This window comes from Colletotrichum fructicola, assembly GCF_000319635.2.
Source record: "Colletotrichum fructicola Nara gc5 chromosome Unknown KSG_Nara_v1_contig05, whole genome shotgun sequence".
NCBI classification, from domain to species: Eukaryota; Fungi; Ascomycota; class Sordariomycetes; order Glomerellales; family Glomerellaceae; genus Colletotrichum; species Colletotrichum fructicola.
In genome coordinates this window covers 658213-674005 of record NW_027094055.1, presented here as the reverse complement: position 1 = coordinate 674005, position 15793 = coordinate 658213, and the positions used below count along the sequence as shown (strand labels likewise).

Here is a 15793-nt window from a genome sequence, read left to right as displayed (position 1 = left end):
TGATTTCTCGGAAGAATGCAATTAGCTGTAGTTTATTCAGCCTTCTTCAATACCTCGAGACAAAATACAGGCGGGGAAATACGCGCTTACACTCACGATCTTGCATTTTCCTAGGGATGTTGTTATGGATCAACTTACGAAATTACATGGATTGGTTCGGTGTCAAGACCTCGATCATTAGGAGCTTCCCTTCTGCTTCAGTTATGATCAATGGCCATAATGGAGATTGGCGAAATCATCAACACCAAACCCATCATCCTTCATCAACTCACTTCTCAAAGCACTGATCATCAGAGGACACTCGGATACATCAAACCACATGTGTTGGCACTCCACCCGTGCTGGTCTTCAAAAGCATGGAAAGCGCTCGACTAACCACCCTTGAAACTGATGATTTCAATGACAATGCGAAAAGATTGCAAAAAGAAGTGCGTGTTCCGACACCGAGAATCGAACTCGGAGCTCTCCGGATCTTCAGATGCGAACTGATGAAAGCGGAGTATGTTAACCATTACACTATGCCGGATTGATGACTCGGGACGCAAACAATCATCTTAAGTAGGGTACCCCTCGATGCTCAATCGGGCATGGGCATGATGGTGGAGGATGGGGGCTAGCAAGGGAGGACGCTATGGGGCTTTGTGGGTTCCATGGCCGTACATGGCCCCCAACGCGAATGCACCCGATAAGCTTACGGCGTGGGCTTCGGATCCGTAAGCAAACGATAGGAGGTGGGCCAGCGGCGTAAGTCGTCTGGGCTCTTTGATGGTATTTTTGTCGGGGAGAGTTGCCATCAGACTAGGGCTGAAAAGCCGCGGTGAGAGTTGCCTTGACTCGCGAGCGGGCTCTCTGTTGTGTTAGGGTGAACGACACCTTGAGGGCGTGAGCTGGATCGCTTGAGAGAGTAACACGGGATCGGGATCGGGATGAGCTTCCGCTGCCTTCATCGGACCCAAACTCTTAAAAAAACGCTGCCGGCATCCAAGTTGTTAGTCCTTTGGCTCTGTTTTTTAGTGAATAATGCTATAGTTCGATTGAGGACGACGTAGGCAGAGGAGACTACATGAGCGACAGTAAGCACGACGACGACGACGACAACGGCGGCGACAGCAATACCACTCTTGCTCGAAATAACTTGTCGTGGATGCACTCCTACCTAGAACGCATCAGTATCGAATACTACATCAACAAGAGCTGTTACGTGAGTATCACAATTTTGGTTGTAAGATTCGACAATAACAACATCCAAAATCACAAGTGAAGATGTACGTATGCACACTGTTAATATTTCAGATATGTACAAATATGGTATAATCCAAGCAACCACTCTAAAAACCAAAGGAGAACATTCCCGCACGAAAAAGGATCGCTGAAAAGGCATGTTTTGTAGTAAATCGGGTATCATGAAAGAACCCTTTCCGGTTTCCCGCTTCCGCGCCGCTGTTGTGCCACCCGACCTCGCGGTCATTCTGAATCATTTCTTCGTACTCCTCAAATTCAACGACTGCGTCAACTTTTATGCTTTTTTGGGGAGAGTTTAAGCCTGGGCAGGCTTCACCCGGCTGAAGATCTCGCCGGCGGTGCGCTTGACGATACCACCGGTGACGGGGAGACTGGTGCACTGCTCGAGGAACAGATCAATCTCGCGAGCAGCCTGGCGACCTTCGTTGATACCCCTGCAGATTTGTTAGCTGACTGATCGAGACTGACCTGGATGCAGGACGAGATAAAACTTACCAGACAATAAGGGACTGGCCGCGACGGCAGTCACCAGCGGCGAAGACGCCGGGAATGTTGGTGCTGTACTTGCCGGGAGGAGTCTTGACGTTCTTGCGAGCGTCCTTCTCAATGTCGTCACCGAGGATGCGGGCCTCGGGGCCGAGGAAACCCATGGACAGGAGGACGAGGTCGGCAGGGAAGAACTGCTGAGAGCCATCGATCTTCTTCATGTCCCAACCACCAGAGGCGGAGCGAGTCCACTCAACGCGAATGGTGTTGATACCCTTGACCTTGCCAGAGCCGTCGTCGACGAACTCCTCAGACATGATGCAGTACTCACGGGGGTCCTTGCCCATGTGCTGCTTGACCTCAGTGTGGCCGTAGTCCACACGGTAGATGCGGGGCCATTGGGGCCACGGGTTGTCACGGGCACGCTCCGGGGGAGGCTGGGGCAGCAGCTCGAAGTTGATCACGGACTTGGCACCGTGGCGGACGGAGGTACCGATACAGTCGTTACCGGTGTCACCACCGCCGATGACGATGACGTCCTTGCCCTTGGCGGAGATGTAAGAGCCGTCGGCGAGCTCGGAGTCGAGGAGGGACTTGGTGTTCTTGTGAAGGAACTCCATGGCGTAGTGGATGCCCTCGAGCTCACGGCCCTTGATGGGGAGGTCACGGGCGACGGTGGCACCAGTGGCGATGACAACGGCGTCGTTCTCAGCCTTGAGGTCCATGAGCTGGATGTCCTCGCCGACAGCAACACCGCACTTGAAGTTGACGCCCTCGGCTGCCATGAAGTCGGTACGGCGCTTGACAATGCGCTTGTCAAGCTTCATGTTGGGAATACCGTACATGAGGAGACCACCGGGGCGGTCGGCACGCTCGTAGACGGTGACGGTGTGGCCGGCACGGTTCAGCTGGTCGGCAGCGGCCAGACCGGCGGGTCCGGAACCGATGATGGCAACCTTCTTGCCGGTGCGGACATCCGGAGGACGAGGAATCATCCAGCCCATCTCGAAACCACGGTCAATGATGGCGCACTCAATTGACTTGATACCAACGGGGTCCTCATTGATACCAAGGACACAGGCACCCTCGCAAGGAGCAGGGCAGACACGGCCAGTGAACTCGGGGAAGTTGTTGGTCATGAGAAGACGGTTGAGAGCGTCTTGCCATTGATTTTGAAAGACCAATTCGTTCCATTTGGGGATGATGTTAGAGATGGGGCAACCCGTCTCTGACTGGCAGAAGGGGACACCGCAGTCCATGCAACGAGCAGACTGGTACTTGAGCTCGTCCTCGTCGAGACGGGAGGAGAGCTCGGCCCAATCCTTGGTACGAGTCTTGGGGTTCCTGTACTTCTCAGCACGGCGCTGGTACTTCATGAAACCCTTGGTTTTGTCGAGGACCAGAGCGCGCTTCTTCTCGGCAGCGTTGTCGCCAATGGTCTCCTCGATGTCCTGGAGCTTAGCGGCCTTCTCCTCCTTCTTGGCGGGAACGCCAGAGATGACGGGAAGGTTGTACTCGGCACGCTTGGCCTCAGCGGCCTTGGCGGCCTCCTCAGCCAGGACACGCTTGTAGTCAACGGGCATGACCTTGACGAAGCGGGGCAGAGCGCGGTTGAAGTCGACCAAGATGCGGGCAGCAAGCTCGGATCCGGTGTAGTGGTGGTGGTCCTCAATGAGACCGCGCAGGTAGGCAATCTCAGTAGGCTCCTCGACGGCTTCGGCCTCAACCATCTCAGTGTTGAGCTTGGAAAGGAAGTCCTTGTGAATGTCGAGAACGTAGGCGATACCGCCAGACATACCGGCAGCGAAGTTGCGACCAGTGCTGCCAAGAATGACGATGCGGCCACCAGTCATGTACTCGCAACCATGGTCACCGACACCCTCGACAACGGCGGTGGCACCGGAGTTACGGACAGCGAAACGCTCAGCGGCAACACCGCGGAAGAAGCAGGTACCCTTGGTAGCACCGTACAAGCAGACATTACCGACAATGATATTCTCCTCGGCCTTGAAGACGGCAGAACGGGGAGGGTAGACGATCAAGCGACCGCCAGACAGGCCCTTACCGACGTAGTCGTTGGCATCACCCTCAAGCTCCAGAGTCACACCAGGAGCGAGGAACGCACCGAAGGACTGACCAGCGGAGCCCTTGATATTGACGTGAACGGTGTCCAGAGGCAGACCATCCTCGCCGTAGCGCTTGGAGATATGGTACGAGAGCGAGGTACCCATGGCACGGTCGGTGTTGACAATGTCACACTCGATTCTGGAAGGCAGGCCCTTGTCCAGAGTCAACTCGGCCTCCGAGATAAGCTTGTTGTCCAAGCGGACGTAGAGCTTGTGATCCTGCTTGCGAACGTTGAAGGTGGCAACACCCGGGCGGAGCTTGTGAGCGGGAGTCAGGAGCAGGGAGAGGTCGATGTTGGAGGTCTTCTTCGTGCGGAGGTCATCGCGAACCTTGAGAACCTCAACATGGCCAACCATCTCGTTGATGGTGCGGAAACCGAGCCTGGCCATGATAGCACGGAGCTCGTTGGCGACGTAGTAGAAGAAGTTGATGACGTGCTCGGGAGTACCGGTGAACTTCTTGCGAAGCTCAGGATCCTGGGTAGCAATACCGACAGGGCAGGAGTTCAGGTGGCACTTGCGCATGAAGATGCAGCCCATGGCGATCAAAGGAGTGGTGGCGAAGCCCCATTCCTCGGCACCGAGCAAGCAAGCCATGGCAACATCACGACCAGTGCGGAGCTGACCATCAGTCTGCACAACAACACGACCACGGAGGTCGTTGAGGACCAGAGTCTGATGAGTCTCAGCAAGACCAAGCTCCCAGGGAAGACCGGCGTACTTGATACCAGTCCAGCGGGAGGCACCGGTACCACCATCATGGCCGGAGATCAGGATGTGGTCGGCCTTGGCCTTGGCGACACCGGAGGCGACGATACCGACACCAACCTCGGAGACGAGCTTGACTGAGACACGAGAGCGAGGGCTGGAGCACTTGAGGTCGTAAATCAACTGCTTCAAGTCCTCAATGGAGTAAATGTCGTGGTGGGGAGGAGGAGAAATGAGACCGACACCAGGGGTGGAGTGACGAGTGCGAGCAATGGACTTGGACACCTTGTGTCCAGGAAGCTCACCACCCTCACCGGGCTTAGCTCCCTGGGCCATCTTGATCTGAAGCTCGTCAGAGTCGGCGAGGTAGGCAGAGGTGACACCGAAACGGCCAGAGGCGACCTGCTTGATGGCAGAGCGCATAGTGTCACCGTTGGCCAAGCGCTGAGAACGCTCAGGATCCTCACCACCCTCACCAGTGTTGGACTTGCCGCCGAGTCTGTTCATGGCAACAGCCAAGGTGGAGTGAGACTCCATGGAGATGGAGCCGTAAGACATGGCACCCGTGCAGAAGCGACGGACAATCTCGGTCCACGGCTCAACCTGCTCAATGGGGACGGGAGTGCAGTCTTCAAACTTGAAGTCAAGCATGCCACGGAGGGTGCAAGCCTTGATCTGCTCGTACTGGGACTTGGAGTAGGCCTCGTAGGACTTGTCGTTCTTGGTGCGAACGGCATCCTGGATGTTGGCAATGCAGGTAGGGTCGTTCATGTGAGCCTCACCACCGTCACGCCAGTGGTATTCGCCAGACTCAGGGAGACCAGAGACACCAACGGTGTAGCGAGAGGGGAAACCACGCTCGTGGAAGCGGAAACCATCCTCAGCAATGAGCTCAAAAGTGGAGCCCTGGATACGGGAAGCAGTGCCCTTGAAGCAGCGCTCAATGACTGTCTCGTCGAGACCGAGAGCCTCGAAAATCTGAGCACCCTTGTAAGAAGCGAGGGTGGAGATACCCATCTTACTCATGACCTTGAGGATACCACCATCGCAAGAGTGCTTGTAGTTGTGGATGAGAGCCTCATCAGAGAGCTTCTTCTTAATAAGCTTCTCGCGGTTCAGCTTAAGAATGCACTCCATGGCCAGGTACGGGTTGACAGCATCGGCACCGTAGCCGAGAAGGACACACATGTGGTGCACCTCACGAGCCTCGGCAGTCTCGACGACAATCGCAGCCATGGAACGCCACTTGTTGCTGACCAGGTGATGGTGGACCATACCAGAGGCAAGAAGGGCGGAGACGGGGATGCGGTCCTTGGAGGTGGCGCGGTCAGAGAGGACAATGATGCGGTCCTTGTTCTCGATGGCTGCGGTGGTCTCGTTGCAAATGTAGTCGAGGTGGCGCAGGTAACCCTCAGTGCCCTCGCTCTTGGGGAAGGTCAGGTCGATGACCTTGACAGTCCACTCGGGGTGGATGCTGGCCATGTTCTTGAGCGAGTTGAACTCGGGGATGGAGAGAATGGGGCTGGGCAGAAGGAGACGGCCGCACTGAGAGCTGTCCATCTCAAGGAGGTTGCCCTGAGGACCAACGTAGCACTCCAGAGACATGACGATCGACTCACGGATGGGGTCAATTGGAGGGTTGGTGACCTGGGCGAAGAGCTGACGGAAGTACTCGTACAGAAGGCGAGGAGCCTGAGACAAGCAGGCCAGAGGGGCATCGTTACCCATGGATCCAAGGGCTTCCTTCTCGTCAGAAGCCATAGGAGCCAGCAACAAGCTCACCTGCTCGTGAGTGTAACCGAAGGCCAGGAGAAGAGGATCCTCCTGCAGACGCGTAGCGTCGGGCTTGGCCGCAACATCCACGGTCTGGCCCACAATCTCGAGAACCTTGGGCAAGGTGATGAGCTCCTGGTCAATCCAGGCGCGGAAGTCTTGGCGGCTGGAAACAGCCTCCTTGAGCTCCTTGTCGTCGATGATGCGACCGGCAAGAGTGTCAACGAGAAGCATACGACCGGGCTGGAGGCGACCCTTCTGAATGACCTTCTCAGGCTCGACGGGGATAGTGCCGACCTCAGAGGCGCAAATGATGCGGTCGTCGTCCATGACGTAGAAACGGCAAGGACGAAGACCGTTACGGTCGAGGTTGGCACCGCAGTAACGGCCGTCGGCGAAGGTGAAGAGCGCGGGACCGTCCCAAGGCTCCATTTGGCAAGCAGCCCACTCGTAGAAAGCAGCCTTCTTGGGGTCCATGTGGGTGTTGCCTTGCCAAGCCTCGGGAACCATGAGCATGACAGCCTCAGGGAGGGACAGAACACCGTTGATGGTCAGGAGTTCCAAAACGTTGTCGAAAGCAGCGGAATCGGAGCCGCCGTCCTCAACAATGGGGTAGAGCCCCTCGAGCTCCTCGCGGAAAATGTCAGACTGCATGACACCCTCACGAGCTCTCATCCAGTTCTTGTTACCACGAAGGGTGTTGATCTCACCGTTGTGGGCAGCCCATCTCAAAGGCTGAGCACGATCCCATGAGGGGAAAGTGTTGGTCGAAAAACGAGAGTGGACAAGGGCAAAGTGAGCCTCGTAGTCGGCGTTGACCAGATCATAGTAGTACTGGTAGACCTGGACGGGGGCCAGCTGTCCCTTGTAAACAATGTTCTTGTTGGAGAGGGAGCAGAGGTAAAACCAGTTCTGGAGACCGATAGTGTGGGTGGCTCGCTTTCTGAGGACATACAATTGTCTTTCGAATAGTCTGTCATCAAATTGCTCGGGGTCGGTGTTCTCGGGAGCGTTGCCCTCGCCGTAGGCGGAGGTCAAGACGACGAAGGGCTGCATGATAATGGGCTCACGAGACTTGGCAGCAGGGCCAAGCAGAGTCGAGTCAACGGGAGGCCTTCGCCATCCCAAGACACGCAGGCCTAACGATTCGGCAATATCTTCCAACTGCCTCTTGGACTCTTGCAGAGTCTCCTCGTCTGGCTTAAAGAACAGGTTTCCCGTAGCATATTGTCCCAGAGGGGGCAGCTTAATGCCCTCCTCCTTTTCAAAATTCTTGATGAAGAACCTGTGGGGGATCGAAGTCATGACGCCAGCGCCATCACCGTCTCGTGCATCAGATCCCACAGCACCTCTGTGGGTCATGTTGCAAAGCAGGTTGCGCGCTGTAGGAGCGGTTAGCTGGAAATTCTGGGGATGTCTGAAGCGTCAAGCTTACCATCGCTGACGATCTTGTGGCTAGGCTTGCCCTTGATGTGGCTGCAGAAGGTCAGCTGCAACGTTCCAAGAAAGTCAGTAGTCATGACCATGAACATACCAAGCAAAGCCGACACCGCATGCATCTTTTTCTAAGCTCGGATCATACAATCCTCTGCAATCTCGTGTCAGTCTCTATCCAAGTTGTACCTCGAGTGGTCGCACATACTGCTTCACCGGCAGAGCACCCGCCCATGAGTCGTTGTTCTCTGTCTGATACTCATAGGGAGTGTATTGCTCTTTTTCAGATTCGATGTGGATTTGTCGGTCGTCGAAATCCTCGGGCAGGCCCATGCTAGGCGAGGATTCGAGCCTGTGTATCAATGAAAAGGCTGGTATAGGTCGGCGAGGGAGCGACTATTCCAGTCGTCGGCAGGCGATCGGCAGGAGCAGAGGCTCGGTTACTGATCTGTTCAAAGCAGCGAACGCAAGTCAGCAAGGTGAAAAACGAAGTCGACACTTTTGGTAAGCTCGAAGAGACGAAGTGAAGGGCAATATCCGATGCTGAGCAGGAGGATCGCACAGAGGAAGCGAAAAGACGTTCGCGTGTGCGAGAGACAGAGGTAGGTAGCAGACAGCCAATGCGATTGCTTGACAGAGATTTTGGCGACAGAGAAGGGTGATGGCGGAGGGTAATGTTGGAGAGATCGAATGCGGGGTGATTTCTTTCAATTAAGCTCGAGCTGATCCAGGGACGCACGGTGAAAGATAGGAGTCGGGTTTTTTTTTTCTGAGTAGCGGAAACTCTACTCTCGAACCGGCGTTTGTGCAACGTCTCCCGAGAAGAGGCAGCTCCGGGTCATGAGGGTGCCTGTAATGGTGCTAGTCGATATCGCCGTAAGCTCAGGGCTTCCGGACGGAATTTCCGACAGACGCAAGGCAGAAGCAGCAAGTCGCACTTGTACCCAAGCAAGCAGACAATGGCCTCAGGAATGACGGCGCCAGCAGCAAGCAGCGGGAGCAAGCATCGAAGCATTGTTGATATGCAAGCCGGACCAGGATTGAGGGGGAGGGGCAAGCTCCAGAGCAAGCCACAATCGGCAGCATCCGCAAGACAACTCAGCTCAGACAAGGTCGCAGAGCAGAGGAGAGCAGGCAAAGCTGCGCATCCCTACACTGGACCAGGCCGACTGCAGCGGACTGCATAGAGACATTGGGATGATTGCAGAATGCAGACCGCGGTGCCGACCGGGCCCCGCGGCGCTGATGAGCCAGTGGCCAATGGCAGGCGGGCTAATGGGAAAAAGGAGTGTGCGGCTAACGATGCGTGACGCCAGTGCCCGTCTATCAGAGACGGACAAGCATCGCACACACCCGACAGGCGACACACCCAAATTGCCCATGCCCATGGAGCTGCGCTAGCTGCGTGCTAGGCCGCCACCGGCCGACTGCCCCTCCAAGAATTTTTTTCTCTCTCCTTTGGTGTTGTTTTGGCTTCGGCTGATAGGCGACTGCAAGCTCCATTCCCGCGGTGACCTTACATCACTGCCACAGGGATTGCGACCAGGGGTCGACGTCTGGACCTGGGGGTGTGTGGGGTCGTCTCGCAGTCGCAAGCGCAAGCCCCCCCAAAAAAGAGCGTGTGGAAACAGGCGCCGTGCAGAAAAGTGCGGACGGAGATGCCCAAACCGATGGGGATGGCACGCGATTGGGATTGCTGCTATCTGATTGCCATGGCTGGAGTGGGTGCTGCCGATGTTGCTGCCGCTGTTGCTGTTGCTATTGTTGCTGTTGTTGCTGCTGCTTGCGCGGGACTGTTGGGCATCGCTGTGTAAACCGCCGTTTTCGTCTCGGGAGCTGTGTCTCTGTGGAACTCTATGTCTTGGTCCTAGGTCCTATGCCGTGTGTCTCTGTCTCTGTCGTCGTTCTCTCCGAATCTGTCGGTCTCTGTCTGTGTGGTGTCTCCTCTCTGGCATCGTTCTCTTGCTCTACGCGACCTTCGGTGCTGGTTTATTCGACCGATTGTGTTTGTGTGTTTGAAGGGCAGGTAGGATGAACGTGGAAGTGGCATGGAAACGGGCTCGGATATCAAGGCTGGGCTTGAGTTCCGCGTATCTATCTGTGAGCACTTATCACTTACCGGCGAGCGTTGTGTATTTGAAAGGACCAAATGGTCAAGCTGGATGCGCAATGGTATCGAGAGGGTTTATTTTACTACCGTCGAGGCACCGCGCGAGAGGAATGGGAGGGCGAAAGAGAGAGGGAAGGAGGGCAGAGGTGGGAGGAGGGAAAAGAGCAACCTTTTATGAAAGGGACGGTCCTAGCCCAAGAGGGTGTGTGTGAGTGCAAGGTGGGATGGACAGAACAGGAGTTGATGGAGTCCTGAGTCGGCGCTGGCAACGCTGGGTCCAAGCCGGGGGTGGTTGGACTGGACGGGAGGGGAGCGGATTGGAAAGGGAAGGACTCTCACTCGCCAGCGGCCACCCGACGAAGACCACAAGGGATCACAGACCAGACGGAGCTAAGGTAAATTGGATGAATAAGACGGTTGTCGATGGAGACAATGGGTGGACACTGTCGATTCTGGAGCCTGGCGAGCGGAGGCACAGAGTGAGCACGAGAAGGAGGGAAAGAGAGAGCGAGAGCAAGATGCGGACTAAGAGCCGAGCCACGGATGAGGCGCCGAACAAGAACGACAACACCCGGCAAAGAGTAGGCCATTTCTCGGGATATTGGATACCAATTTTTTTTCTTCTTCAACCCAGCGCAAGATGGCTATTTGGGGGGTTAATTCGGAATCAGAATGGGCCGTGGCAATGCAAACCGAACTGGTCCGCTGCTGCAAGTAGACTGAGAGGACTCTAGAGGCGTAGTGCAACGGAACGTCCGCCTCCTGGAGTGTCCATATACCTCATCCCCTCCCAATTTGCGGTGCAGACGAGACGAGACGGAAGATGGAGCCAGCACAGGCTCATGCTTTCTACTGAGTGTGCCAGTGTAGATATGCTGCGGCTTTCGTTTTCGCTGGATACTGGCAAGAGGGGCCGAAATGGTGGGCAGTGGGGGTTTGCAGCGTGCGTGGGTGGGATGGAAACGGTACGTATCTTCTGCAGAATGCTGCGAAAGCGACAGAGATGGGACGGGATGGGATGGGGGGAGGGGGACTGAAGGGTGTGGTACGTACACGCTGGGTAAGGCTCCGTGGACGGCGCTTGACGTCTGTGCGCTGCAGCTGCTGTGGTGCTGTTCCTCCCACTCGGGCGAGTCGGTCTTTCTCTGATTCACTCTCCTCCAGACTGCCGCGTCGGTGGGGACGGAGCCAGCCAATCAGCCATGGGCTCAATCCAACAGCATCGTCTCTCATTGGTGGGGTCCAAACAGCATCTCTGACTCTTCCTCTCCGCCCCGCCTCCGGTCGGTGGCTGCGTCGCTTCCATCTTCAATGCTCCGTTTTTCGGTCCATGTCTCTTCAGTGGGCTGTTCCACTCTCTTCGCTCCCCTGCCTCTGATGTTGCCATTTTTGCCCATGTTACCCTGCTAGCTTTCCCTGTCTGCCATGGACTGCCCAGACAATCCAGGGCTGCTGAACTGCCACCCTGCAATGAACCTTGGAATTTCTCCCTCTCGAGTGGCCTGTCCATGGCGAGGACGGCCTGCAGGTGGACCGTCCAGCGCACGATTTGCCCCTCCATGGTGCTGTTCGGCGCTGTGCAGTGCTGAGGAAAGAGGAGGAGGACACTACTGTTAACCACATGCCAGAAAACAGCGCACATCGGCTGGGAGGCGCTCTTCATCGACACGAAGCAAGCATCACACCTCTGCCCATCATCCCGCAGATGCCCTACTACCTTACGTCTGTACTGCGTACGCAGCACACGTACCGCCGTATTGGACGCAGCAACAACCTGCACGCCGGGATGCTCTTGCTTCCCTCCTTCTCAAAGGTTCAGACTCTTGCCGCGGATGGCTAGGAACGGAACGACACCACACATACCGGTGCACCACCATTCAGCATACATTCTGCTCATCTCCGGCCACGTCAACCTCGATCGACTTTCCTCCGCGTCGACTCACCCATCATCTATTGGCCGACAACATCCACTCGTTCGATTCGACTTACCATCTTCGCCATGTCTTACCCTCTCTGTCGATGCTCTCCTCTCCAACAATACACGAGTTCCGAAAACCTTCGTCCCCAGACGCCTCCATAGACAACACGTCTCGGTAATTTGTGTCCCCATGCGCCGCAACAACGTCCCCAACCACAAATGGCTCACCCACCACAACGGACGTGCCAACGTTGCTCTGCGGGGTCCAACCCTGACCGTTTGAGGTTCCCTCACGCCGTGCTACGTGCCAGTCTCGCAGCGCTTGGCCCCATATTCTACTACTCCCCTTTTTCTCATCAGTTGAACGACACGGGGCCTAACCGCAACCACGAGGCATAACACCAGCACAACACTGACTGCCTGACGTACTACCTCGCCGCCTCGTCTGGGGGAACATGGATGTTGTCCGCAACGCGCCCAATCCCGCCAGGTCGATGTTGCTAGACTCGTCTTGCAATAATGCCCGATCCACAGCCAGCCCCTAGACCGACAGTCGTTTCTTCTGATTCTGCTTCGTTTTGCGACGTCGTCCGCACCGGCACTGTACACTGGACTCGGCACATAGTATCTTTCGGGAGCCATTTCGCCTCCTCACGTCGCCGCCTGCCCTCCGAGACTCCGTCGCCATTGGAGACGTCGCCAATTCAAATCAGCAAGAAAAGATCTGTCACTTGCTAGCAATTCCCACAGCCGCTCGCTAGGGTCCTTAATGGGCGGTTATGCCGTTTTCTTTCCCTGGTCTTCGTTTACCCGCGGGCCGCCGGCGGCTTGGTTCGACAACTCGACAGGTCGAGCTAGTGGTAAATCAGCTAGACCGCATTGTCTGCCATCTCAGCCGTCGACACGAGGAATAATTCTGACCGCGTGTTTTGGCAGTGGCTAAGATTTCCCGTGGGCTGATGCTGAAGGTCGAGACAACCAACGCCCAGCTCGTTCCTACCGTCCTCTTCAGTCGACTTTCAAACTACGTACAATTCGCACAATTCTGTTCGTGACCGCCAGCAACCTGGCTTTTGGCTACGCATGCCAAGGGTCTACCGATTTAGCCAGCCTCTCGCGTTCTTCCCCGGCGGCAGAGCAATTGCCTGATAATCTTCGTTTGGTGTCCCCAGGCGAGCTGTCTTCCAGTCAAGTGTTGTTTGCGACAATAACTTGGTGTAAGAGAAATTCAGCAGAGAAACCCAGCGCTTCGGCCAAATCCAGCGACAGAGATGCACCCCACACACCGCATGCAGGCTAAGCAGGGGGCACCCAGTTGACCTACGCATCTTGCGAAACTGAATAGCTGAAAGGTTAATGTCATCGACGAGCAAGCTTTCGGCATCGGCCAATCACCTTGATGCATTTCAAAGAGGCCTTGGCCGATGTCGCCTCCGCTTGGGGGCCCCTGACAGGCCGCAGTAACCCCCCAAGAAATTGGACCCGGACCCTTACCAGGGCGAATCCAGCACCGATGCGGGTGATTTGGGGGATGGAGTTTGGGGATACGGGGTGAGGGTGTACACTACAACATCGTTCATCTACAACTGCGCTTGCACATGCTACTGCTGCTGGGGGGCGCGTTGATGCCGAAAGCTTTGCCTAGTGTGTACGACTAGGGTCCTTCAATCCATCTCTCGCGGGTGCGTACGCCATTTGGCGGTGGTGGCGGCAGCAGGCTCAAGGCACCAAGCAACGTCCGATAATCTCAGTCTGTTGCGTCATGGAACGACAAGAATGCATGTCCCGATTTCACTCCGAAGATCAAGCGCGAATTAGAATGGATGGTGTTTATCCTCTGCCTATCACCCCCTCCGATCTACGGAAGTTGGTGGTGTCGATGGCTGGGCGGCGGCAGAGGCCGACGGGAAATCAGGGGACCGGTCAGCAGCGCAACCTCTCACATTTCTCAAAAGCGCCGGAGGCGTCATCAATCATGGGTAGTGGCGGGAATGTACGGACAAAAGCTCTGACAGAGACAAGCCTGCGCTGCTCGTCAGAAAAGCAGCGTTGCGCGTGGCCCAGAAGAGCGAGATTCCCGATGAGATGCATCACAAATGCAAACAATACGGGTTCAATGGGAAGGCTGGCCAATGGCGGGCAGCACCGAGCACATGCGTCAAGGGCAGCACGAAGGGAAGGCTTGCTGTAATAAGATGAGATGGATGGAGGGAACGTATTCTTTTGCCGCACAGAGTGACATACGGATAAGGCGACAAGTCTCTTCGTCGTCCGGCATATCCAGCCCAAGGAAACGAAGTTGGCGCGTGACCGGACTGCAGTGCAGCATCGAGAGATGTTGTCGCCCAGAGCAGAAAGGGTCGCTGTCAAAAAATCGACAACGTGAAATTGGAGAAGCCGGCCAATCACAATGGTAGCCGCATCTTCAACCGTCTTATCTCGGCCCAACCACGACGGCGACTTGTTGCATCTGTATCTGAGCTACAGCAAAGCTAGGCATCCCCTAGTCTCACCCATGCTAAATGCAACCCCGCCGGCCGGAGGCGTTCGAGATCTCACAGCTCCCTGCTGGTGTGACCCCTGCTGGCGTCTACGCACAGACGTTTCTCGCTCTTGGCTATTGGAGCTGGAGGGGAGGAGAGGAGAGGAGAGGGGCCTTTCTCGTCCCAGGGAATCAAACGCTTAGCCTGCCGAAGACGAGAGGCACAGGCATGGACGGCACAGCTGCCAGACGAGAGACTCACGCCTCGGTGATGAACCGCCTAGGCGCCACGCAGTTCCTACGTCACAGATGCTGTCGAGGTGCATAAGCCGAATGCCTGTCAGAACGCGCACCCGGAAAGGCATTTTCCGACCCTGATAAATTTTGAACTCGGGGAGGCAATTAGGGTTTCCCAGATCATCCCTGGCAGCAAGCACGTGTTAGCATCCTGGATCTGGATGGACGCATATGTAAATGTGCCCAATATGCTGGGAGCGGCTGATCACCTATGCCCTCTCGAGGCCACCCTCCAACTCAGGTCTCGAGGTATGACACAGGCTCGGATTCACTACCTCAGTCCTGGTGCAGGTCTCTGCAGCGCCACCGGCGAATTATTTGGGCATGACGGCACGGGCGAATCAACAACACGTTAAATGCTGTCAAACAAGATGGTCAGACTGAGCCTATTTAGCCCCATGCCTGGCCTGTGTCACCGGCTACTGTCAGACCAGCAACTCGATCAATTGCAATTAGAAATAGCTGCGTCTTTTCTGGTAACGGCTTTCTTTGAACGAATTCCGCACCGCTGTGTGGAGCACGACAACGGAAGCGGACCTATGTCCTGCATAGCATGCTTCTACCATTTCCATAGCGCTAGCAGAGCCCCGCCGAAGTCGGCTCGGTGGTTCCTCCCAACTAGGGCCGGGCGGATGTAACCCCTGGCGGAGCGGTCTTGGACTGCGGTTTCTCAGACCGCCCTATATCGGAGCGGCCACAAACTGTCCAGACCGTTGATGCAGGGACATCGGAGCGAGAGAAAAAAGGCGGCAGAAAAAAAAAGTGTCCACTCGAGTCAGCCCATGGCCGCGCAAGGAAGGGGAAGAGATCCCACTTTGCGGAAATATGGCATTTGAAACCTCCACTAGAGCACACACAACCAATGCCAATAACTCCGATGTCAGCGGTGGTTCCGACTTTTCCCGATGAGACACATCAGAGCGTCCGTCGCGGGGCGCGAGGGAGCGTTTGGTCCTCGTTTCCCCGTCCGCTGCGGATGGGTCGAGAATGCGAGAGAAACGCAGCATTCGTGGGCCGTGGCGGGAGGCGGGAGCCAGGCGGCAGCGGTACCGGACCCTTGTTTTTGTTACCTCACAAAAACTAGAAATATTGGAACCCAAGGAGACGTAGGCGCCGTGGGTAACCACGGACACTTCACTCTCAGTGAAACCTGGCATCCAGGCCAGGGCAGAGCAGACAGGCTCGACGCCTCGGTCAGAAATTGAGGCGAGAGCAAT

The 15793-nt window shown here is 56.0% G+C and overlaps 1 protein-coding gene across 1 annotated transcript; it reads right to left on the bottom strand.

The window, feature by feature from the left end:
* Nucleotides 1-1537: 1537 nt before the first annotated feature.
* Nucleotides 1538-8102, bottom strand: CGGC5_v008874 (putative glutamate synthase; the record flags this gene model as incomplete). The annotated part of the gene is made up of 5 exons (XM_032019452.1): nucleotides 1538-1676; nucleotides 1738-7717; nucleotides 7771-7811; nucleotides 7870-7923; nucleotides 7978-8102. 5 exons carry the CDS (start codon nucleotides 8100-8102, stop codon nucleotides 1538-1540), a joined length of 6339 nt encoding a protein of 2112 aa, XP_031883351.1.
* Nucleotides 8103-15793: the final 7691 nt, after the last annotated feature.